At 39.7% G+C, this 26,842-nt stretch overlaps 1 protein-coding gene across 1 annotated transcript; it reads right to left on the bottom strand.

Moving 5' to 3' along the window:
* Positions 1–4,901: 4,901 nt before the first annotated feature.
* Positions 4,902–26,533, bottom strand: CCDC190 (coiled-coil domain containing 190). Its single transcript, XM_082411217.1, has 4 exons — positions 12,852–26,533; positions 11,180–11,378; positions 6,273–6,396; positions 4,902–5,992 (listed from the first exon to the last, which is right to left on the bottom strand). The coding sequence occupies exons 2-4, from the start codon at positions 11,373–11,375 to the stop codon at positions 5,413–5,415; spliced, it is 900 nt and encodes a 299-aa protein (XP_082267343.1). The 5' UTR covers positions 11,376–11,378; positions 12,852–26,533; the 3' UTR covers positions 4,902–5,412.
* Positions 26,534–26,842: the final 309 nt, after the last annotated feature.

Below are 26,842 nucleotides of genomic sequence, written 5' to 3'. Positions count from 1 at the left end.
TGGGAGGGCTCACGCCAAGGAGAACTTCCCAGAACCTCGGCTGCCAGTGTCCTTATCCCCACGGTGAAACAGAGCCACCACTCGCCTCTGCAGGAGACCCCCCAACACCAGCAGGTAGGTCTGGTTCAGTCTCCCCCAGGGTCACTGCTCCTTCCCCTGGGTCCCGATGCACACATTACTTTGTGTGTGCCCTCCAAGAGTGGGGTCTCTGTTTCCCCCAGTCCTGTCAAAGTCCTGCAATCAATTCCCACTAGGCTTCAAAGTCTGATTCTCTAGGAATTCCTCTTCCCGTAGCCGGACCCCCAGGTTGGGAAGCCTGATGTGGGGCTCAGAACCTTCACTCCAGTGGGTGGACTTCTGTGGTATAAGTGTTCGCCAGTCTGTGAGTCACCCACCCAGCAGTTATGGGATTTGATTTTACTCTGATTGCGCCCCTCCTACCGTCTCACTGTGGCTTCTCCTCTGTCCTTGGACGTGGGGTATCCTCCTTGGTGAAGTCCAGGGTCTTCCTGTCAATGATTGTCCAGCAGCCAGTTTTGATTCTGGTGCTCTCGCAAGAGGGAGTGAGAGCACGTCCTTCTACTCTGCCATCTTGGTTCTAGTTTTCTATTTTGTTTCTTTTTATGGCTGAGTAATATGCCATTGTATATATGTGCCACATCTTTATCCATTCATCTGACGATGGACACTTAGGTTGCTTCCATGTCCTGGCTATTGTAAATAGAGCTGCAGTGAACATTGTGGTACATGTCTCTTTTTGAATTATGGTTTTCTCAGGGTATATGCCCAGTAGTGGGATTGATGGGTCATATGGTAGTTCTATTTTTAGTTTTTTAAGGAACCTCCATACTGTTCCCCATAGTGACTGTATCAATTTACATTCCCACCAACAGTGCAAGAGGGTTCCCTTTTCTCCACACCCTCTCCAGGATTCATTGTTTGTAGACCTTTTGATGATGGCCATTCTGACTGGTGTGAGGTGATACCTCATTGTAGGTTTGATTTGCATTTCTATAATGATTAGTAATGTTGAGCATCCTTGCATGTGTTTGTTGGCAATCTGTATATCTTCTTTGGAGAAATGTCTGTTTAGGTCTTCTGCCCATTTTTGGATTGGGTTGTTTGTTTTTTTGATATTGAGCTGCATGAGCTGCTTGTATATTTTGGAGATTAATCCTTTGTCAGTTGCTTCATTTGCAAATAGTTTCTCCCATTCTGAGGGTTGTCTTTTCATCTTGTTTATGGTTTCCTTTGCTGTGCAAAAGCTTTTAAGTTTCATTAGGTCCCATTTGTTTATTTTTGTTTTTATTTCCATTTCTCTAGGAGATGGGTCAAAAAAGATCTTGCTGTGATTTATGGCATAGAGTGTTCTGCCTATGTAACAGACCTATATGCAGAAAACTATAAGACACTGATGAAGGAAATTAAAGATGATACAAACAGATGGAGAGTGATGCCATGTTCTTGGATTAGAAGAATCAACATTGTGAAAATGACTGTACTACCCAAAGCAATGTACAGGTTCAATGCAATCCCTATCAAACTACCAATGGCATTTTTCACAGAACTAGAGCAAAAAATTTCACAATTTGTATGGAAGCACAAAAGACCCCAAATAGCCAAAGCAATCTTGAGAAAGAAAAATGGAACTGGAGGAATCAAGCTCCCTGACTTCAGACTACACTACAAAGCTACAGTAATCAAGACAGTATGGTACTGGCACAAAAATAGAAAGATAGATCAACGGAACAGGATAGAAAGCCCAAAGATAAACCCACACACTTATGGTCACCTTATCTTTGATAAAGGAGGCAAAAATATACAGTGGAGAAAAGAGCGCCTCTTCAATAAGTGGTGCTGGGAAAACTGGACAGTTACATGTAAAAGAATGAAATTAGAACATTGTTTTTTTAGACATAATGCTGTTGTACACTTAATAGACTACAATATAGTGTAAATGTAACTTTTATATGCACTGGGAAACCAAAAAATTCATGTGACTCGCTTTGTTTTTTTATTTTAAACCTTTTTTTTTTTTTTTTTTTTAAATATTTTGGCCACGCCATGTGGCATGTGGGATCTTCGTTCCCAGACCAGGGATTGGACTCACAACCCCTGCATTGGAAGCACACAGCCTTAATCACTGGACTGCCAGGGAAGTCCCGACTCACTTTATTTTGATATTTGATTTATTGTGGTGGTCTAGAACCAAACTGAAATATCTCCGAGGTGTGACTGTAGTTAATGTTTCTTAGCACAGTGCCTCTCCACATAGATTAGATTGAGAAATCTCAGCTTGGTGAGGTATAACTTTGTTTAATACTATCTCAATCTGATCCAATAACTTCCAGTCATTTCTGTTTTAAAAGTTTTATTTCTTGTTGATATTTTTCCAGCCACATTTAGGTATTATTATTTATGACCCTTGTCTGGTGTAAAGTCCATCTTCCCCACCCCAGGGAGCTCCTGTTCTATTGCAGCTTGCCTCAGGCTCCTCTGTCTCACTCCTTCTGCCCTCAATGCCCCAGGGATGCAGATGGGGTGAGGGAAGGCAGTGGCTCAGGCAACAGTTCACACCTCTTGGGCTTCCCTCTTTTGGGCAGTGGTTCCTTGTTATGCTGGCTGTCGTTGGTGACATGGGGCTGTTGACTTCTGTTTGGACTGGATCTAGGCTTCAACTGCCCTAGTGCTTTTGGTGTGGAGGCAAAACTCTTCCCCCAAGTACGATGCCCTGGGCTTTGCCTTCAGGGCTGTTTCACCCTCAGAAGGGCTGGTCCCTCCAGTATTACTGGTAGCAACTTACCCAATCTTACCCCACACTGAGGACTGTGGGAACCTTCAGGGTCCTCCTCAGTTGTCTTCAGAATTTTGGGACTCTGGGTGAGAGGCTGTCACCACCTCTGAGACTTCCCAGATGCCTCTGCGTCCAGGTGGAAAGTGAATTCCCTCCCCATTGGATATGTTCAGGTAACGAGGTGAAAACCTGCTTTTCTTCATGGAGGAGTAAATGGAGAAGACATTGTCTCTCCTCAATACATCTCTGAATAAATGAATGAATGTAAAAAAAAAAAGTCACGTTCCCTCAAAATTAAAGTATGAAGTTTTCCTTTTTACCATTTCTTTCTAATTTTTATTGTTAAAGATTTTTATTTATAGGGTTGAAAAGTATTTCATAGCTGAAAAGGAGGGCATAAGCCATTGGACATTGTGTTGTCCCCCCTTCTCATTGAGAGAGAAAGATAGTACAGGAAAGCAGTATTCTGGCCTTTGTTCCTCATTCATATTCTGGTATAGAGTTATTTTACTTATTGTGAGGCTCATTTTTTTTTTCCTATAAAATGGGAGAAATTATCTCACTGATTTTCCTACCTTAGAGGGTTTTGCAAAGTTTAATGCAATGGTCTATAGGTCAGGGTCTTTTTTTTTTTTTTTAATCTCTCTCTCTCTCTCTTTTTTTTTTTTATGTCTTTATTGGAGGATAATTGCTTTACAATGTTGTGTTAGTTTCTGCTGTATAACAAAGTGAATCAGCTATACGTATACATATATCCCCATATCCCCTCCCTCTTGTGTCTCCCTCCCACCCTCCTTATCCCACCTTTCTAGGTGGTCACACAGCACCAAGCCAATCTCCCTGTGCTATGCAGCTGTTTCCCACTAGCTATCTATTTTACATTTGGTAGTGTATATATGTCAGTGCTACTGTCTCTAGGTCAGGGTCTTTTACCCCCCTCACCTGGGTTGTGACAACCAAACATATCTCTAGACATTATCAAATGTCTTTTGGGGAGCACATCTATCCCCAGGTGGGACCTCTGGTATGAATGAATGACTTTAAGCTGATTGAGTGAGAGCTATCCTGGAGCTCAGTGTGGCTTGTGAAGATTAAGGATTTAAACTGTTCTATAGAATTTAATGGGTTAGGACAAGCAAGGACCCATGCAACAGCTTTCCCTCTGGTTGTGTTGAGTTGTATCAATAAAAGTATTGTATCCATCATATTGAAGAAAGAAGTGTATTAGACTAAATGATAAGAATAAAATCTATGATGTTAGAAGATTTGTAAATGCACAATTTTGTTACAATTCTTGAAATGTCATTTGAAATAGAATGTATAAAATTTTGGTGTTAGAGGTGCAGGCAGATCTGGGTCCATCAGATATATGAAGATACGAGCAGGATAACAAGAAGGAACGTGCAGAATGCTTATTTCTCAAGTTCATGAGACTGAGGTGTACTTGGAACAGGGGCAATTAATCAAGTGGAGGAGAGGGCTAGGATGAGGCCAGGTCCTTGCTGCCTTGGCAATGACCCTGTCCTGAAGTTATGGCCAGCACAGAGAAAAGACCCATTTAGAAGTGGGGTGAATCATTTTGAGAACTCATCCTTGAGGAGTGATTGTAATGGAGATAGACAAGGAGAAAGAGCACACAATAAAGGACTTGGAAATTTGCAAAGGAGTTTCTCCACCCTGGGTGTTCCTATTCCTGCCAGCACAGTCATGGCTGGTGTAAATAAATTAGGTATTCATCCATCAATTTTGTTGCTTCTGGCCTGCTTTCCCCCACTGCTTTGCTTCTTGGAAGAAAATGTTAGAGGGGACACATTTCTTATAAACTGTTCATTATTCTTTTTTTAGGATCCAAAAAGTTTGATAAGAGCAGGCTGAAAGTGGGAATGAGGGAGGGTGGGAGGGAGACGCAAGAGGGAGGAGATATGGGGATATATGTATATGTATAGCTGATTCACTTTGTTATAAAGCAGAAACGAACACGCCATTGTAAAGCAATTATACTCCAATAAAGATGTTAAAAAAAAAGAAAGTGAGAATGAGAAAACCAAAATGGAGCTATCTGGAAATAAAAGAAGAAAGGAAAGGGCTTCAAAAAAGAGCACAGAGCTGTGGTGGGAGAGGAGATTTTATTTATAGACCATATTATGTACATATTTTCAATTGAGTTTCTATTCTTACCTTTATATGTGAAATTAAAACAAACAGAAGAGCCATGCCATTTTGCCAGCAGGTGGCACCATAAGAATCTCCTATAAGAAAAGGGTGGCAAAGGTAAGCAGGATCCTTAATATTTTACCTTTCAGGAAAACTCTAGACATCAATGTAGATTCATAATTTTGATGATGTTAGCAACATGTGTACATTGCTTAAAATGGTTTCGGAAGATTCATCTCTCCCTTCATTTTTCATGTTAACATTGCTCATTCAGTGAAAGATTATATTCGCATAAAAAGACAAAAAACTAGGTTTTAAGAAAAAAGTATATATATATACACATATATATGTATTGCATATATATATTTGTATTGCTTACTACAGTTGCTTGAGAAACACTTCTATTTAGTGATTATAGCATATGTTATTGTGAGGATATGTTAGATGGTTAGAGAGGAAGTAACTTAGATGGTCACCCTGTATTCACACCCCTTTTCTGCTCTGGGCTGTGAGGATTCCTTGTGCCCAAAGATCTCCCCAATGCTAAGCAATCTCTCAGACTCAGGGGGGACCCGGTGCCGGAGGTAGTGAGCGTTTCTGGCCTTTGCAAACAACTCTAAGTAGGTTGATGTTTTGGGCTCGCCTTTGAGGTTCTCTCCACATTCCATGGGATTCGGGGGAATTTGTTTCCCAGTGGCGTGGTCTGGCCTTATGTTGGCATCATTTGATGTGGTCTCATCGCCGTGTGCCATTCTGCTACCACCAGCTGGGCTGGAACTGGGGCCTTGGTCTATGGTGTGAGTGGAGACGTCTTGATCTTGACATAGAATAGAAATGCCCTTGTTGGAGTCTTTGCCCTTCAGTGGGTTTATAGAATATTTCTCTTGGGCTTGCGGCTTCTCTTCTATAAAGTGGGAAGTTCTGTTATTTTGAGATAGTGACTGCCTTTTGCTTTTCATGGGGTCCTTGGGACCAATGTGATGGAAAGGAGGCATCTGGGACTTGGTTTTGTATATTTCTTGGATCGTATTTGTTGTCAGTGCTCTGGGAAAGGAGGTAAAAAGAAGAAAGATCTCTGAAAACCGATGAAGAGGCTCATATTTAGCATTTTCAAGTTATTAGACCATGGCCCCTTTCAGTGTGGTATTAGGTGAGGTAATAAAGTGGGTGAGAAGAGGGTGAAGGGCAAGAATGGGTGGTAACAACGTGGAGAAATGGCTCTTTCCTTAAGAAGAAAAAGGCAGCACTTTCTCAGGGAGAGGACGATTTAAAGAGGTCAGTTGGGAAGAAGCCATATCCATGAGTTTAGTAAGCATTTTCTTACCTAAATTTATTAGCCTGTAGAACCCTGTGCTTCTGTCTTCCTTGTGATGAGAACATAAGAACATCTTCTGGTCTCTTCTGACTTCCATTCTCAAAGTAAGAAGAGAATTTTTTCTTGATGATATCTGTTTTGAGTTAATTAATAGGTGTTATGGGTTGAATTGTATCCTCCCCAAATGTCATATGTAGACGTCCTAATCCCCAGTACTTCAGAATGTGACCTTATTTGGAGACAGGGCCTTTATAGAGATAATCAAGTTAAGATGAGGTCATTAGGGTGAGCCCTAGTCCAATATGACTGGTGTCCTTATATAAAGAGAAATTTGGCCACAGAGACTCACATAGAGGGAAGGTGATGGGAAGAGACACAGGAAGAAGATGGCCATCTACAAGCCAAAGAGGGTGGCCTGGAACAGATCCTTCTTTCCCAGCCTTCAGAAGGAACTGACTCTTGACTTTGGACTTCAAGCCTCCAGAACTGTGAGAATACACTTCTGTTGCTTAAGCCACCCAGTTTGTGGTGCTTTGTTAGGGTAGCCCTAAAAAACTAATACAGTAAGAGAAGAAGGAAAAGAATGATTGAAACTAGTTCTCTGGGCAGAGAAAGAGTATATGAATACCACTGGATCACATTACACAGTAGACTGAGCTGGCATGATGAATGGAAACAGAAAAACCTAAAACAGTTCCCCAAGGTTTACCTCAAATATATGAAAGAAGATTTAGAAACACCAAGGTCAGAGGTTTAAACTGACTTGGCCCATGGAGGTTTTGTCTGAATGTTTTATTTGGCAAGCATGGTGTTTTCAAAACAAAATGACTGGGTGTGAGTGATACACAGAGCTGGTGCCCTATTGTTTCATTCACCTCAATTATGTGACCTCCTACCCACCTGAGCCAAGAGCTGCAACTGCTGGCCATGAGTAAGTGGGTTTTTCGCTCTTTGAGTTAATGTTTCAGCATCTTGTAGTCATAGTTGCTGTAGAGGACCCGGTTTGTTTTTAAGACATCTCATGAGTTGGTCACTTAGAATTAAAAGTCTTGCACTAGTTTCCTCTAATGGGAGTGAGTTCCCTAAATCTACACGGGTTAGTAGTCACCAGGCAGAGGACTTATGACCAGATAAAGGGCCTAGAATTTACATTAAACTCCTAATATTCTTTCATCAAATAACTTCTTGGTGAGGTAGTCAAGGCAAGAGATAGTCCTTTTGGGGTCACTCTTCTTCTGTTGTCTTCTTGAGTGTGTGTGTGTGTGTGTGTGTGTGTGTGTGTGTGTGTGTCCATCCAGTTATCCAATTTAACAAGGATGTTTGACTGCCTACTTTGTGCCTGGCACAAAGTATACTCTTGACTCTGGTTTTCTTTACCTTGGACATATAATTAATCATAAAGCTCTGACAATTCCCCATTTAAATATCTCGAAATGCTGGTCCACTTAAGATGCAATTTCGTGGGAAGCAGCCGCATAGCACAGGGATATCAGATCTGTGCTTTGTGTCCACCTAGAGGGGTGGGATAGGGAGGGTGGGAGGGAGATGCAAGAGGGAGGAGATATGGGGATATATGTATATGTACAGCTGATTCACTTTGTTATAAACAGAAACTAACACACCATTGTAAAGCAATTATACTCCAATAAAGATGTAAAAAAAAAAAGATGTAATTTCACTTTCTAAATATCTTAAGATACTCATTTTTTTTCACCTGGCCAATGCCCTAGTTTAGGCCTTTAAACCCTGGCCTACACTCTGGAATTCTCCTATCTGGTCTACCTTAAACATTACAGCTTAGTAATCCTTCTCATAGACATGTGATCTCACTACTCCCACACCCTGTAGGGTGAGATTTAAACTCTTTTGCAAGACCTATGAAGCTATTCATGATTGGAGACACTGCCTACACTGCTTTGTCCGTAAACATTTCACCTACACCTTCTCGTCACCCCTTACACCCCTGCAGGTTGAGCAACCTGTAGCAAATCATTCTCATGCATGCGTCTTTGTACATACTGTTCCTACTGCCAGGAGTGGCCTTGCCACGTGTCCTTGTGACAAACTACCCACCCCCTTACCCCACCCATCTTCATTCTCTTCCTCTTCTAAGATTCTGCTCATATGCTGGCTCTTTTGGGACATCTCACCTGAGACCCTTTGATAGACATAGGAAACTTTCCATGCTCTTTTTCTACTTTGTAAACAACTCTAATTTAGCAATTAGTATTTTCTGCGATAATTTCTTGCAAGCATGGCTACCTTCCAATTTAAATGTGAGCATCTCAAGGGCACAGACCATGTTTTTTCATATTTGCATTCCTGTGTCTATCTAAGATGCTGTAATAGGGTTTTGTAAAGTCTGGCCCACAAAATACCTGTCGCAGAATAATCTGCCTTAGTGTCAGCTCAGTTAAAACTGTGGATTTTGAGCCTAATTCCTAACCTACTGATCCAAATCTCTACAGATGAAGACTGGGAATATGCATTTTAAACAATCCACCTGGTGACACAGTGGTTAAGAATCCGCCTGCCAATGCAGGGGACACGGGTTCAAGCCCTGGTCCGGGAAGATCCCACATGCCGCGGAGCAACTAAGCCCTTGTGCCACAACTACCGAGCCTGTGCTCTAGAACCTGCAAGCCACAACTACTGAAGCCTGTGAACCTAGAACCTGTGCTCCGCAACGAAGAGTAGCCCCCGCTCGCCACAACTAGAGAAAGCCCACTTGCAGCAACAAAGACCCAACGTAGCCAAAAATAAAATAAATAAATTTATTTTAAAAAAATCCACCAACTGGCATGTACCCTGTAGTTGAATCTCAATAACAATTTCATTAAGTGAATCATGGGACTATATTGCCTAGTACAGTGCCTGATAAATACTGACAATTCATATTGTTTCCTTCTTTCTTCCCTAGTTTTACTGTCAAGAAGTCTGAGGCTCAGAGAGGATGTGACTTTCTAAAGGACATAGAGACAGGCCCTTGAATCAAAGTTTGCTGCCTCCTTGTCCAGACTCTTTTTATACCACCTGTCCCTGACGCAAGCTCTCTAGTCATCAAGGACAGCCACCTCCCTTGGACCTGGTCTTTTGAACACCCCATCGAGAGTAGGTATCTGGTCTTCAGCATCCTTTTTGAGAACTGAAGTGGGATTCAACCAAATGGCTTCTAAGATTCTTTTCCATTCTGTGAGCTCTCATTCTAGTTTGGTTTAACCATTTATTACAGACAAGGAAGTTGAAAGCAGAGAAGTTCAATTATTTGCTCAGTTTCTCCTCTTTAAAACCCAAAGCTGGAGGCTAGAAATAATTCTTAGGCCAGATGCCTGGACATTACTTTAGAGTCTTGTGTCCACCTATTAGCTGTGGAGACCTAAATGATTTTACATTCAATTGTGATACTTGGCTTTCCTCTTGAACATGCTACATCATTTTCAGGGCTCTTGCACCTGCCTTAAGTAAGAAGGGACTGTAGTTTTGAAGAGCTGAGATAGACCCATTCTATGCTGAATATTAACATATGGTTATTTTATTATGGGGAAAATAGAACTAGTTTCTATAAACTGTATAACTATGGCAACTTTCAACAAAACAGTAGAAGAGTTTTAATCCTGTAACAACCTTTTACTGATTGATTGATAAGAGCAAACACTTATATAGCACTTATTTTGCGTTTAGGTACTGTTTCAAGTGCTCACTGCATCCTCAAATGACTTTATGAGGTAGGAAACATCATTTACATTCTACTTTGGAGAAAACTGAGGCAGAGACAGGTCCAGTAAGCTGCCCAAGGCCTCACAGCTGGTAAGTGATAGAGCCAGGATTTCAACCCTGGCAATCTGGGTCCAGAGTCTGTATTCTTAGCTACCATGGTTTAATGGACGAAGATGGAATCACTGAGCAGGCAGTTTTATTTCCTTCTTTTTTTACTGGATGGTGTAGACAGCTTTGGAAGGTCTGAGATTCTGGATATCATTGTGTAGCCCTTCCTTCTGTGATAATCAGTAGCTACTAACTAGAAACGAGTGTATGAAGTTAGTAGCATTATTCTTGTTATAACTACTTAACTATATAGTCTATGTTCATTGGATAGTCTTCTAAGTGATGCGTACATTTGGAAAGGATTATTCTTTGGCAACAGAAGGTTTTATGGGAGGGAATTATTACAAAGAATATGAGCTCACAGCTTCTGAGTAAAGAGGCCTCTTTGGGTAAATGAAAGAAATATTTGCCCTTTGGCTTAAGAAGACAAAGAAATCACAGTACCAATACACAACAATTGCTTGTGCAAAATTTTCTAATCTGAGCAAAATCTGTAAGCTCTCATGTGAATACACTTTGGAGTACAAGGAGGGTAGTTGAGAAATTCATTTTCTGCAGAAGAAAGGAAGGGCCTGACTCTCATATTGGTGAGTGTTGAAAAGAGCCAAATGCTCCTTGCTCAGCCCTATCAGAGATCAGTCATCGTTACACAATTCTCTCTGGTCGCCAATCCCAGGGAAATATTTTTTTTTTACTTCCTTTTCATAAGATGACTTGCACATTAATAGTTACTCAATGAATGCTTGTTGACCAGGCATAGAAAAGAAGTGAAACCAAATCAACCCAGATATAAGAAAGTAGAACATTAAGGCTTTAAGCCAGAGAGAGCTCATTTGAAAGAATGGGAGCCTGAGAAGTGTTAGCTCAAGAAGGTTTGCACATGGGCTGCTCCAGGGAGCTGTGTAATTGAGGGAGAGAGGGACATGGATGGGTGGGCAGCCTAAAATCCAAGTTGAGATCAGAAGTTCTCACTTTCTTGGTGTCCAGATCTCTGAAAGGGCCCTCGTCATGAGGTAGGGGATGTTACTCTTGCCTTAGCCAGCTGATGGCTTGCTGCCCTGCTCTGCCTCTCCCCATCCTTGAAGGCTTACCTTGCTGCAACCTCTGCAGTTCTTTCTGGAGCTCTCTCTGCTCCCTGGTCAGCAACTTCACATGGTATAGGCAGATATCCTCTAACCTCTGCAGTCTTTGGCTGAGTCTGGCTTCAGCCTGCTTGGCATTCTTCCTCTCCAAATCAAAGTGCTTCTGTAGTGGTCCCCTGACCAGGTACCTCTCCATCCTCTTCATGGTCTAGAGACGATAGAACAAGATTCTCCCAGGCACCATGACAGACCTGATAAAGCAAAATGGGGAACCTGACCCCTGGCTTTTAACTGGAAGATCAGTGTTTGAATCCTGTGTTTTTCTGAATCCACAGCTTCCTAGTCAGATGAAGTCACACTATTAGAAAACTTTGCCCTACTGACTAAAAAATTATTCACAACCTAAAAGTTGAGAATTATGTTTTATTTGGCAGGAATTTTTAGGACTTCAAACCCGGGAGGCATCATCTCAAATAACCCTGAGAAAACTGCTCTGAGGAGGTGATGGGGGAGCTAGGATATATAGAAGTTTGCAACAAAGGTCAGGTAGTAGGAACAAAAGATTACTGCTAATAAAAGAAACCTAGATATCTCAAGTTAAGGAACTTAACGTTTTTCTATGTATGGGAAGAAGCAAGAGTCTGGGCTCACTGAAATCATTCTTTTGATATACACCCCAGCTTATCTGGGGCCAGTATCCTCAGGGCTCACCAGCTCACCATCGGCTGTGTCTGTAATCGCTGATGACTGTGGCATCTTTTGTTTACTGATATGGCGGACAATATTCCATTTATCAGCCCTATAGTAACATAATTTTCCAGAGTGACACAGAAGTATTGAGGACAAAGTCATTCCTCTGAGCCTCAGTCTCCTTGCCAATAAAATAGATGATAGGCTCCCTACAAAATCCTCAATCAGGTTGCTATAAAGATCAAGTGAAAACTACATGAATAACTTTTGGGGCAAAAATAATAAAAACACTTTACATATATAAGGCATTATTCACCCTGTGAGATAATCCTCTTCTACTGTTCTTTAAAGTTTCCCCAAAAACCTGCTCAGGGACCTGGAGAGGATTTGGGGGCTTAGGACAGAGCCATTCTGGAGTCCCTTCAGTTCATTAATTCATGAACGTGAGGCTCCATGCAGCCTGCAGTCCTACCATGTGGCAGGTGCTGTGCTGAGGGCTGAGGGTAGTGGTGAATGAGACACAGCTCCTGCTCTCAAAGAACTTTCAGATATATGATGTTGGAGTCTAATGGTGCATGCTAAATCTGAATAATCAATATTTCAAAGAGTGGGAAGAGTGGGATCTGTTGGTCACAAAATAGTACAGAACAAGTAGTCTGGGCAGCTCTGGTGAAACCACTTGGATTGGAACGTGGTTCCTCTTCCCACCCTCGCCCACCTTCCTCCTCTGAACTCTGTTGCACTAACAGGCAGGGACACATCTTTCCTCCTCTTTGTGTCCCTCACGATATGCAGAGCTAAGAGCGCAATATGTGCCCGGGATATAAATGGATTGCTATTAATAAAGCTTTGGTGATAATAACACAGGAAAAAGCTTAGCATTAAAAGGAAGGATAAGGTCAGGACACAGGAAAGAAATTTTAAGACAGCTTGCTTTTAGTCTAAAGCTTAGACTAAACGTTTATTAAAGAACATGGTGAGTAGCACTTACCTACAAATCCTGAGAATGCTGCCTGCTTCTTTTGCTATGCCAGGTTGAGCCTGGATTAATGTGCTTGTTTTTCTTCAGTAAGTTTTAAGAGTTTAGTGTTGGGGAGGTGGGAGATAGAGGGACTTTTGGAGAGGGCTGAGGGGGAGAACGTTGAATACACTTGAAAGCTCTCTTCCATGCCACCTCCCCCATCAGGAATGCTAACTCCTTGGGTGTGGGCACCAATCCCAGAGCTTTAAATAGCTCTGTGAGTTAAGGGAGGCTGCCAGCCTCCAGCCCTCCCCTCAAGGGGCCCACAGTGCCCCTTCTCAGCTGTGTCCATGGGAGCAAAGAATGAAAGCAAGGAGTGTCTTACTGTGTTCTCAGTCTCTCTCTATCCCTCTCTTTCCCCACCCACTTCTCTCTTTTCCCTCTTTTGCCATACTACTCCCCACTCCCCTCACAACACCCAGTCCTAGTTCTTGAAAACCAGATCAGGTTCCAAAAGAAGGTACTCTGTTTTTTTTTTTGTCAGATTGTACACATTTTGTGCAAGAGAGTAATTTGTTTATTTTGTATTATTGCACACTGTACTCACTTTCCCCAGGCTTCTATCCATGTCTTGTGTACTTCAGTGCTTAGTTAAGATTTTCAAAGTTGTCACAACAGAAACAGGCAAAGTGAAATTTAAATCGACTTTTGTGATCATATATTGGACTCTGCGGTAGAAGGCCAGTTGAACTATTGGTTATGGAACAAGACATTAAGTGAGATTTTTATTGCTGCCTAAGGGCTTCCTCTGAAAACAAGAGACATTAATGTGCCACAGTCTAAAAAGAACTGCCAATACTGGGGCCTATTAATTCCCCCAGAGGTTACTGACAGGCAGCTAAACAGACTCTATTACCCATAATCATCACCTAGCAAATAAGCTGTTATAAGGAGATTACTGGGGAGAGGGAGAGCAAAATCCATTATTCTCTCAGTGGGAGGTAATATCTTTCCCATCCTTTCTCATGAGGTAATTCTCTCACCTCCAGAATTTAAATGAATGGAATGGGGTTCCAGGAAAATCATCATAGAGAATGGGGTGCCTACACAAGGAAAGACTTACACCTCACTCCCCAGCTGGAGACTTGATGAACTACAGAACCACAGATCAGCCCCCACTCCAACCCTTTGTTGCCACCAGAGCTGATCATAGTGAGGGATTTCTTAGAAAATCTTGATTACTCCATGTTATCTTGAGAGAGAGCTGAGGAGGGCAGGCTTGCAGAAATAATTCAAGGTTGAAGGGCAAGAACGAGCCTTAGTGTGTGAGCCTGGGAAAGGAATGGTGGCCAAACCCATCTTAGTTCCCATTAGCCCTTCGAGTGTGCCAAAGAGGAACTTAGCAGTTTCCTGGCTCCATGTGAAGGATCACAGGGGTTATATAAGGGGGCAGAAACCATGGCATTGCCCTTGGAAGACTCTAGGTCAAATAAGGTAATACTTCACTCAGAGCAGGCATAGAACCACAGGCAGGGCCAGAGGGAGTAGTGATAGAAGAGATCTGATTGAAGGTGAACTTTCTCATGAAAACAACACATCTTAAGAGCAGAGCACAACAGGAGCACATGGACAATGACTGATCAGGGAAAGACCAGTAATGCCACAGCACCACGAAAGTATTAGTTATATAAGAACTATATAGTTCCCCTTCTCCAAGTACCTGGGAGTCCACTGAGGAAAGGGTTTAAACTTTATTTAAGATTGGAACGTCAAAGTGGTCTGGACTTTTTTTACAACAAAAGTGGCCAGAAATGTGTAGCATCTGTCCATGAAATCATTAAGGGACAAGAAAAAAAATTAAAAAGATAGTGATTTGATGAAATATAAAGCTCTAATTCTTATATCATGTCCCTGCTATCATCAGTAGGGAAAAAGAAGTTTAAACTGCTCATTAAAATGATTATGATTAAAATGAATTTTACAGAATGGATGTAATTTATTCACATTCATATACTTTTCTCTCTCTCTGTTTTATATGGAAGTACTGTCCTTTTGTAGTCAAACACATCTGAGATCAAAAATTGTTCCATCATTTAGTAGGATGTATGACTTTATTCATTAATTCTGTCATATCCCCTAGTCTCCTCATCTATGAAAAGGCTTAATAGTATCTTCATCAGAGTGATTCTGATAGAATTTAGTGAAAGAATGAATATAAAGTGTTTGGTACATAGTAGGTATTCAATAAAGATTAGCCCCAGTTTCTAGCAAAGATGGAGTAACAGGGAGTAGATTTACCCTTCCATATGAAACAATTAAAAAATCAGACAAAATTTATGAAATAATGTGGTTTATTTTTAACATTGGTCATGAGGCAGATAGGATGGTGTTCCCTGCGAGAGTAGAAACAAACCAGGGGAGCTCTATTATTCTCCCAGCTTACTGCCTGGAAAGAGTTTCCAGGCCATATCATAGGGAAGGAACAGCCAAGCAATGATTCCCTGAGAAGACAGAGGTAGAAGTCCAGAAAGGCCAAGGCAGCTAGGAATGACAACAACAGTACAAATTGTACAAAGTCCAGATGGGAAGAAATGGAAGCATACTGTTATAAGGTTCTTATACTATATGTGCAACAGTATATAATCACTTGAAGGTAGACTGTAATAAGTCATAGCTGTATACTCTAAACTCTAAAGCAACCTCTAAAATAATATATCAAAGAATAACTAATTAGTCAACAAATTATGATAAAATGAAATCATAAGAAACACTGAATCTAAAATAAGACAGAAAAAGAGGAAAGAGAAAATATGGAAGAGTTTAGATAAAAATGAAATAGATAACAAAACAATAGAAATAAACTTAACATTATTAAGAATCACAATAAATATAAATGGTTTTAACACCTGATTAAAAGGCACAGATTGCCAGATCAAATAAAAGAACAAGACCACAGTATATAATGCTGAAAACAACCCAAGCCAAAACAAAACAAATTTTCAGTGTAAAGACACAAATAGGTGAAGAACAGAAGGATAGAAAAAGATATACCATGCTAACACTAATTAAAAGAAATTAGGGATGGCTATACTAATAAATAATAATAAATAAATATTAATCTTCAGAACCAAGAATATTAACAGTGATCAAGAGAGTCATTTCTCAGTGATGTAGGGACTAATATTCATCAAGGGAACATAAAAATCCATAATGTTTTTGCTCCTAATGACAGAGCTCCCAAATACATGACACAAAACTGATGGGACTGTGTGGAAGAATCTATATACCTACAATCATAGTCAGTGATTTCAACACTTATTTCTCAGTAATTTGTAGAATTTATATAAATAAAATTAGGAAGGATAAAGGAAACAAACAACACTATCAACCAACTTGGCCAAATTGACATTTATAGAATATTCCACCTGGCAACCACAGAATACTCATTGTCTTCCAGTGCACAAGGAACATTTATCAAGATAGACCATATTCTGGGCCATAAAACAAGTTTAATAAAAGTATTGAAATAACAAAGTGTATTCTCTGACCACAATGAAATGAAATAGAAAGATATTTGGAAAATACTCCTAATACTTGGAAATCAAATAATGTACTTCTAAATAACCCATAGATCAGCCACAGTGCTGACCTGTGTGTATGGAATCTGGCTGGATCTGCTCCACTGGTGGGGACCTGCCCTGGAGGGCCTCCCAGAGAACTGGGTGGAGAACACTGAGAGCCTTCCTGGCCCCACCTGCCCATACATAAAATAGATAAGCAGTAAGGATTTACTGTATAACACAGGGAACTATATTCAATATCTTGTAATAACCTACACTGGAAAATAATCTGAAAAAATATATTTCACTGAATCACTTTGCTGTACACCTGAAACTAACACAATATTTTAAATCAATTACACTTTAATAAAATAAATCAATACCCATAGATTAAAAAATTAAATCAAACAGAAAATTAGAATATTTTGAAATGAATGAATTATGACACAACAGATGAAAAATTGTGACATGAACTAAAGCAGTACTTAGAAGGAAATTTACAGCACAAAAATGCCTATATTCTAAAGAAGAAAGATCTCAGATCAATTAGCTAAGTTTATACTTTATAAGATTAGAAAAAGAAAAGAAAATTAAACCCAAAGTAGCAGAAGCAATGAAATAATAAAGAAAAGAACATAAAACAATGAAATTAAAAACAGAAAAACAATAGAGAAAATCAATGAAATCAAAAGCTGACTCTTTGAGAAGATCAATAAACCTTTAAATTTCTGTTCTAGTTCTGTGAAAAATGCCATTGGTAATTTGATAGGGACTGCACTGAATCTGTAGATTGCCTTGGGTAGTGTAGTTGTTTTGACAATATTGATTCTTCCAATCCAAGAACATGGAGCATATATCAATGTGGGTCATCATATTAACAGACTGAAAAAGAAAAGTACATGATTAGCTTAATAGGTTTAAGAAAAGGATATAATAAAATCCAAAATCCATTCTTGATAAAATCTCTCAGCAATTCAGGACTAGAAGGGAACTTCCTCAATCTCATAAAGTATATCTATGAAAAGCCGAAAGGTAACATCATGCTTAATGGTGAAAGACTGAATTCTTTCCCACAAGATGAGGGACAAGGCAAGGATGTCTGCTTTCATCACTCCTGTTCAACATTGCACCAGAGGTATAGCAAGGGCAATAATACAAAATAAAAAAAGAAAAATGTATCCAGATTGAAAATGGAATCAGTAATGAGTGAAACTGTTTTAAAAAAGTTAAAATTTTAATTTTGTTATGGTAAGAACATTTAACATGAGATCTACCCTCTGCGAATACTGCTGCAGTGAACATGGGAGTGCTAATATCATTTTGGGATCCTGATTTCAATTCTTTTGAATAAATACCCAGAATTGGGATTCCAAGCAAAAGTCTGTGAGAATATATTGACAACACATATATCTGACAAAGAACCTGTATACATACTATCTAAATGGCATTTACAACTTAGTAAGGGCACAAACAACCCTGTTCAAAAAAAGGGCAGATAACTAGAATAGACAATCCAAAAGAATATACAAATGGCCCATTAGCAAATGAATATATGCTTAATGTAGTCATCAGGAATCCCAAATGAAAACCACAACAAGATATCCCTTTCTACTCACTGGCATAAATTAAATTAAAAGGAGTGGCAAAACCACTCCTGGTGTTGGTGATAATGTGGAGCAATTGGAACTTTCACCATTACTGTTAGAAATGTAAAATGGTGCAATCACTTTGGAAAAGGGTTTGGAAATTTTTTATAAAATTCAACATATACTTACATATGATTAATTCCATTTCTAGATAGAAGAGAAGAGAAAACATGAAACCCATAAAAAGACTTGTATAGGAATGTTCATAGCAGCTTTATTCATAATAGTCCCAAACTGAATACTCTCCAAATGACCATCAACAAATGAATTGATAAGCAAACTATAGTTCATCCATACAATTGAATACTACTCAGCAATAAAAAGAACAAAACACTGACACATGCAATGGCATGAATGAATCTTATAGACATTCTACTGGTGAAAGAAGCCAGACACAAAACAAAAAGTGATTCCATATAATTGAAATATTAGAACAGATGCAATTAATCTATATTGATAGTAATCGGATAAGTAGGTGCCCAGACTGAGAGATGTGAATGAAGCCTGATTGCAAAAAGGATTGAGGAAACTTCCTGCGGGAGATAGAGGTGGTGATTACATGTTGCATACAGTTGTCAAAACGAACAAACTATAGACTTAAACTGTGAATTTTAAAGTATATAAATTATACTTCAGAAGGTTGATTGGGAAAAAAACCCTCTAATTTTGTCTTGTCAAAAAGATGCAGGAGACTTCTGCTTCCACCATGAAGGATTGACTTCTATGGGAGTTGCCGTCCTGCCTCAAAAAACTAGAACACTAAACAAAATATATTTTAAAAACATTTCTTTTCAGACATTGAAAAACAGGCAATGCAGGTTTGCAATCCCTTTGAGATAAGAAACATAAAAGGTGAGCTCTATGATTGCCCCTAATTAGTACCTGGAAGCAGTTTTCAGGCTGTGGTGCAGGAAGGCAGAATCAAAACAGAGCCCATCTGTCTCTTTGGGTTGACCATATGGAGAATGGAGTTCTAGAAGGTGGAGGTGGCTGGAATTTGCAGAACAGAGTACCAGATAAGAGGTAAATACACACATAGAAAGAGATAGGGAGGGGGGAATGGGCTCCAAAGATCTGCAGAGGGGTTCCTTTGGCTAAGTACTGATCTACATTTCAGGGATGAAATGTCCAATAAAACTGTGGATCAATGAATAAAATGTGGTACATTCATATGATCGAAAACTACTCCACCCTATAAAGAACTGCTGATATGTGAAACAACATGGATTAATCTCAAAAGCATTATGCTAAGAGAAAGATACCCATACAAAAGACTAAATCTGTATGATTTCATTTATAGGAAATTCTAAAAAAGATAAATTTAAAGTGATAGAAAGCAGATCAGCGCTTGATTGGGACTGGGGTGAGGAACATGAACTGACTTTAAAGGAGAGGAGAAAAGTTTTCTGGGGTCCTGGAGATGTCCTATATCTTGATCATGGTTATGTTTACATGAATGGTTTCATTTGTCCAAACTCTTCTAACTGTATAGTCAATATGGGTGAATTTTATTGGATGTAAATTGTATCTCAGTAATGCTGAATTTTTAAAAAAGGCACAAGAATTATTATGAAAAGTCTTCATGGGCCAACTGTTTTTGGAGGTGGCTTAAGCAACAACTCACTATGCTAAAAATTAACCAAGGGAAAGAATCAAGCATCTATCCTGTCTTTCCTGTATAAACAATATTTTCAGAGTGATTAAAGAGTAGATGAGGGAAAGACTTTTATAAGACTTGCAGCTAATAGAGGCAGAAGGAAGTATAGAAGTAGGGAAATCATCATTTTTCGACCTCTAATGCAATTGTGGATCTAGGCAACAGTCCTCAGTGCTATTAAAACCTTAGGTGGAAGGTTGAGGGAAATTTCATAATGGAGGCTGCAGCTGTCACCACCTGAACCTATCAATCAATCTTACAGTCACTGAAGGGAGGAAAACCAAACATTTTATTCATCATTAATACACTGAAGAAGTATACTTGCCTAAAATATTTTTAACCTGAATCTAATCAAACCTCTAGGTCTGACTGTCAATTCTTGAGAAAGTGGATCTTTCTAGAGAATTATCTGGTTTCTTTGATAAATCAATAGCAAGGGAAAAAGAAAATCAAGGCAGGGCCTCTTGTAATAAAATAGTCTTAACAGAAGTAACAACCAAAGCAATGTGTGGGCTTGTCTAGATCCTGATTCCCACAAACCAGCTACGAAAAGCACCTTTGGGACAAGTGGAAATTTGCACAGAGGATAGATATTAGAAGATACCAAGTTGTTAAATTCACTGGTTGTGGGACTTCCCTGGCGGTCCAGTGGTTAAGACTTCACCTTCCAATGTAGGGGGTGAGGGTTCGATTCCTGGGCAGGGAGCTAAGATCCCATGTGCCTTGTGGCCAAAAACCCAAAAAACATAAGAAAACAGAAGCAATATTGTAACAAATTCAATAAAGACTTTAAAAATGGTCCACATCAAAAAAAATAAATAAATCTTTCCAAAAAAAAATTCACTGGTTGTGTTGGTGCCTTAGTGCTTATGTTAATAAAGTTCTTATCAGTTAGAGAGAGAGATACATAGTGAGGTGTTTACAGATGAAAAGATGTAATATAGTATTTTTGTATCAGCTCTAAAATACTCCTGCGAAAAATAAAATAAAATACTAAAACAGGCGTATAAGAGTCCGCATATGTGGGAATGGATGACACAAAAGTGGCAAAATGTTGATAATTGTTGAAGCTGGGATATGAACACAAGAGGGTTTATTAGATGATTCTTTCTAACTTTGAACATGCTTTAAATTCTCCATAATAAGAAGTTAAAAAAATTTTTGGAGGCAGTCAGATTGAAGGGAAAACTTATATTCAAAAGTGTGACAATTACACTTTTAGCTGACTTTTAAGCAGAAATAATAAAAAATAGAAAACAGTGGAATATCTTCAATACCCTGAAAGAAAATGTGTCAATCTCAAATTCTACACACAGGTAAATAAAGACATTTTCAGACAAATAAGCAAAAGTAGAGTTTGTTCTCCACTAAATAAAATTCGAAAGGGTGCACTTAAGGCAGAAAGAAAAGTTCTTAGATGTAGGACTGAGGTGCAAGAAGGAACGAAGAGCAAAGAAATTAGTAAATAAGTGGGTACATCTAAATGAATGCTGGCTGTATAAAACTGGGATCTGGAAAATAAAATGTTTCATGCACAGTAATAAAGCACAGTGTCTTCAAAGGAATAGAACACGTAAGTGTTCTAAGTTTCTTTTATTGCCCAAGAGAAGGGTAAAGACATTAATTAACATTATACTTCCATGAATTAAGATTCATGTTATCATTTCTGCGATAACTACTAAAAGGATTAAATAAGAGGGTAGTATTTACTAACTAGCAGAGGATAAGAATTGAAATGGCAAAAAAATAATGAATCTGAAAAGGGAATGAGAAAGATGGAGAAATCATAAAGTACAAAATAAGATGGAAGTCCAAATACATCAGTAATTATGTATACAAATGACTAAATTCTCTAGTTAAAAGTTTAGAATTGTCAGATTGAATTTTTTAAAAAAGGAGTGTTGGGCTTGCCTGGTGACGCAGTGGTTGAGAATCTGCCTGCCAATGCAGGGGACACGGGTTCGAGCCCTGGTCTGGGAAGATCCCACATGCCGCGGAGCAGCTGGGCCCGTGAGCCACAATTACTGAGCCTGCGCGTCTGGAGCCTGTGCTCCGCAACAAGAGAGGCCGTGACAGTGAGAGGCCCGCGCACCGCGATGAAGAGTGGCCCCCGCTTGCCTCAACTAGAGAAAGCCCTCGCACAGAAACGAAGACCCAACACAGCCAAAAATAAATAAATAAATAAATAAATTTAAAAATGGAGTGCTACTTGACACCAAAATGGTTATAAATATAAATGCAAATGGAAACAGTGAAATCATGTGAAATTTCTCAATTAAATGTTACTGAGATGATCCAAATATTTTAAATTGCTCCCCGAATCATGGACTTGAAATATAAAAGGTGAAAATTGAAATAACTATAAAAAATACATCCAAAATCACAGTGGAAAATGTTAATTTGCCTATATCAGTAATTAAGAAAATCAGTTAAGAATCAGTAAGGACATGGGATATTTGAAAAACACAATGGGAAATTCAGCTTCATGGACATATATAGGAAATCACCTTGCTCTTAAGGAAGGTTTCTAGAAGCTGCCACAAGACACTTCTGCTTATAATTCATTGACTTGAACTTATTCACAAGGCCACAGCTAGCTTCAAGGGAAACTGGGCAATGTGGTGGTTTTTTTTTTTTCCTGGACGTCTATGCGCTCATTTAAGTCTTCGGGGTTTCGTTACTTTGAAAGAAGGAGAAACGTGTATTAGGAGACAGCCAGTAATCTCTGCCACAGATACTCTTACACAGGGACAGGCAGCTCTGAGTTATTGAATGCCCTTTAATATGTGACAGGCTACCATCAAATAAGCACTAATCAGTACAAACGTTATAAATGCAAAAGCAACCTCTAAAGTCACGTGGCAGTACATACAAGGTGGTCATCCAGATATTGGAATATGTTAACATGAAATTTTTTAGGTTGTATTTGAAACCAAACATATGCACATGCATGCATACATTCTTACAGAGAAATTAAAAATCCCTCCCCTTCTATTTATGGACACCGTTTGAAAAGAGGCGGCACAGAGAATGATAATCACACAAAGGTTTTCAAGATATGGCCCCCACCTCATCTCCCACACTCTCCCACATCTCCCTCGCGCTCTTTGCATTTCTCCAAAGACAACATGAATTCTCAAGGCTCGAGGTCTTGGCACAGACTTTACTTTCTCTCCCTGGCCCATTCAGCCCACCTTGGCCTTTTATCCCCCTTGGAGGAATAGAGGGCAGGCAGGTAGGCAGGCATCCTTCTCTCTCCAGAGGGAATTAGGCACACTTTTCTCGCTGCTCCCTTAATACATGTAAAACATATAGTACACTCGAAATTATTATTACTAATATCATTATTATTATGTCCTCCAACAATAACCATTCTTACACTGTACTTTTTAAAAACCAAAGTACTCTTTATTTTTCTATTTCTTCCACTGGTGTGCAAAATCGTTGAAAGAAAGGATCAAAAATAAAAATTCTTCTTGGTATCTTCAGCTTGTAGCACAGTGATAAAGTTTCAATAGATGTTTGCTGAGAATGATAAATTAGAAAAAAAAAAGTCAGCAAGTTAATCTCCCCTGAAAGCTTACACAACTCAAACTTTTAATTTTCCTACTAAATTAATAACCGAGAGCACTTTGGTTCTTCCCTTATCAAACTGAAAAGATGAATAATAAAATAAAATAATTCCAAATGTCTTATTAATATTTTGAGCTGGGAAATTCATAGCCTACAGGGTATACCCATGCTTGTAAATGTTATCCCATATTAGTTGTAAGTTGACTCATTTCCTCCTTACATGTTCCCTCAGCTGGTTCCTTCTAGATTTATAGCTGAGTTTCTTGTCCTTTGTCTTTCCGTTTTATATTGAAATAAACATTTTGTGAGCTTGTCAGTTTTCTGAAAACCAGCAGCCTTTGCCTGAGAGGAAGGGGTGAAGTGAGGTGCCCAGAGGACGTGTTTCTCTAGTGGGGGTGGGATATTCCAGGAAAGCAGGCTGGACAACCTCTTTATTTCTGGTAATGAGGTTCAGTTTTCATCATACGGTGATCAGATAACAGCAGTAGCCACCTTTGTCAAGGAAAAAGTACACAGAGTTATTGAACCAACACACTCCTAATCTCCCCATCTGTTTAATGGGTAACTTTACACAGTAAGTGGATTTCCATAGTGACATAGTCATGTAATATCTACCCCACCTACAAAACTAAACATCTACCTGTCCTCTCCTGCTCTGAGTGCTGAAGACGGCTACCATATTTGTGTTCTAGGGCTACCATAACAAAGTACCACAAATTGTGTGGTTTAAAACAACAGAAATTTATCCTCTCGCAGTTCTGGAGGATAGGAGTTTAAATTCAAGGTGTTGACAGAGCCAGCTGTCTCCTAAGCCTCTAGAGGAGGAATCTTCCTTGCCTCTGGTAGCTCCAAACATTGCTTGGCTTGTGGTAGCGTAATTCTAATCCCTGCCTCCATCTTCTCAGGGCCATCTTCCCTCAGCGTCTGTTTTTGTGTCTCTTCTTGTCTTATAAGGACACCGTCATATTGAATTAGGACCTCCTAATTCAGTATGAGCTGATCTTAAATTGATTACATCACTAAAGACTCTTTTTCTAAATACGGTCACATTCATAAGTACCAGGGGTTGTTAGGACTTAACACATTGTTTCAGGGACCATGATTCAACCCATGAGAGGAACTTTTTAAAAAGCCCTAGGGAGCCCTTTCTCTTGGGCCAGTGTTACCCAATTTTCATTTCCAGTTTTTACAAATACATAATTTGTATATTTTTTACATAACACATTGCTCTTATCTTAATGTTGATTATATTCTGTATTGGGAGTTATACTATTTTAATGGCCAAACATATCCTATTAGTCTACTGGAAAATTTCCAGTAACATATGTGTCTTACTGTACCATTGCCACCATTTGATTTACTTATTTCTGAGGCCAATATTCTAATTTTTCCATGTCCTTGGACTTGTCACATCACTGATTCCTCTTTTCCTGTAAACTGAATATCCATTACTAAATCCTCCTAACTCCTCCTTGAGAGTATCTCTTGCTCCTATTTCTCCCTTACCACTCACCGTCATCATCCTTTTGACTCCTTATGCCCAAACCATGATAATTGACTCCTAACTAATTCCTCTACTTTGGTCTCTCCTCACACTACCAGGCTGATATTCATGCCACCTCATTGTTTAAAACCTTTCTATAATATGCCTTTGTTTGAGAAATAAGAGACAAATGCTTTAACCTGAAAGAATTTAGAAGTTTGATAGGGAAACATAACTCTATGGTGTGGGTGATAGAAGGGTTCACGTTCCATATCTCTTACAATTATATTTGCAGCATGAAGAATTCCAGTTACAGCAATGTACATAATAATCTCCAACATGTCCAATCATCAAAGAAAAGTTAAATTTTGTCACCAGCTACGTACAAAGGTAGAAAGTAGGGATACCGAGCAGGGCCCTGTGGGGCTCCCGGGCACAAAAGCCTTTCTGTGTCCCCCATTTCTTAGATTACAGGAAATAGGCTTCATTCAGCCTCCATGACCTTCCCTGAGTTCCAACAGGCAGATTCAAGTCGTTGCTAATTAGGAAAGAGAGGGGATGCCAGACCAGGGAGAAACAAACAGTCAAGAGAAACAATAGTGCAGCCTTGTGGCAAGGTCCTGGTTCCCCATGAGGGGATACACACAGCAATATCTTTGAGCTGTTTTGCAAATACTGAAACCCCCTCCAGGTGGGAGAAATTAACAGTTAAAGATAGTATGCTGCTCACAAGCACATGACCCTGGACCAGTTGGAACCAGAAGGTTGATGACGCTGACTCCCACTTACCTCACCACCAACCAATCAGAAGAATGTCCACGAGCTGAACACCATTTTTGGTGATCAACTTTGAACCATTACTATAAAACTTCTCACTCCCCCCTCCAGGTTGGGACACACAGTTTTGAGGGCATTAGCTCACTGTGGTCCCCTTTACCTGGCAAAGAAATAAAGCTATTCTTTTCTGCTTAACCCAAAACTTTGTCTCCGAGATTTAATTCGGTGTCAGGGTATAGAGGCCCCATTCGGCTTCAGTAGGAATCAGTAAAACTTAGAAAGGTATTGAATAATTATTGATATAAAAGATTTTTATAATAATGTTTAATATTTGGTAAGTATGAAGAGATCTGCTTAGTGCAGAAAATTTGAAAAATACAGAAAAATATAGGGAAAATAGTGGAAAAAAATCTGTGACTTCATCAACCTATTAACATTTTGAAAGGCTTCTGTCTTGTCTTTAAGGAGAAAATGTCTCTAATGAAAGACATCTCTATCCAGGCCACCAGAAACATCCCCACCCCTTCTGTCTCAGCCTGTATTTTACTTAACCAATACATGCCCATTCCATGCCCTATATTTTTTCACAAATTCTCTTCTTATATTTGGGAGCTGGGTTTCAGAGGCTTCCTCTTCCAAAACAAATCTTTAGAGGAATTGGGATCTTGAAGATTTTCCAAACCATCTCAAATCTTATCACACCACCTGCTGGACAGAAAGGAAGTAGACAGGTTACCAATTAGCAGCACCTGTGAACCTTCTAGAAGAGATCTCCCAAGAGTGGGATGTAATAGCATCAGAGAGGAGGGTCATGCCCACTTTCCATCAAGAACCACAGGCCTCCACAAACATCTTGCTTCAAGGGAGGCAAGTTCAACTTTGAACTCAACTACTCTGTGCAGAAAAGCTGATGTCAGCCTCTTCTTTTAATGACCCCATCTAATCCAGTTCCTGAAACTGACAAACCAAAGATTTCCTTGTCTTCAAAGCTCCATTCAGCATTCCCTCCATTAAGAAAAGAAGTCTGGGGGGCTTCCCTGGTGTCACAGTGGTTGAGAGTCTGCCTGCCAATGCAGGGGACACGGGTTCGAGCGCTGGTCTGGGAAGATCCCACATGCCGCGGAGCAACTGGGCCCGTGAGCCACAACTACTGAACCTGCGCGTCTGGAGCCTGTATTCCGCAACAAGAGAGGCCGCGACAGTGAGAGGCCCGTGCACCGCGATGAAGAGTGGCCCCCGCTCGCCGCAACTAGAGAAAACCCTCGCACAGAAACGAAGACCCAACACAGCCATAAATTAATTAATTAATTAAAAAAAAAAAAAAA

The sequence above is a fragment of the Balaenoptera physalus genome (genome assembly GCF_965194825.1).
Source record: "Balaenoptera physalus genome assembly, chromosome: 1".
Classification (NCBI taxonomy): Eukaryota; Metazoa; Chordata; class Mammalia; order Artiodactyla; family Balaenopteridae; genus Balaenoptera; species Balaenoptera physalus.
The sequence above is the reverse complement of the archived record's forward strand: the minus strand, read 5'-3'. Positions and strand labels throughout refer to the sequence as shown.

Coding starts and splice junctions, on each gene's coding strand:
- CCDC190 (XM_082411217.1), bottom strand. CDS start 11,375: ATGAAGAGGATGGAGAGGTACCTGGTCAGGGGACCACTACAGAAGCAC. Junction 6,397..11,179: donor ACTGCAGAGGTTGCAGCAAG/GTAAGCCTTCAA, acceptor AACTCAAAACAG/ATATCATCAAGAAAAAATTC. Junction 5,993..6,272: donor CTACAGGCTAATAAATTTAG/GTAAGAAAATGC, acceptor CTCCTTTCCCAG/AGCACTGACAACAAATACGA.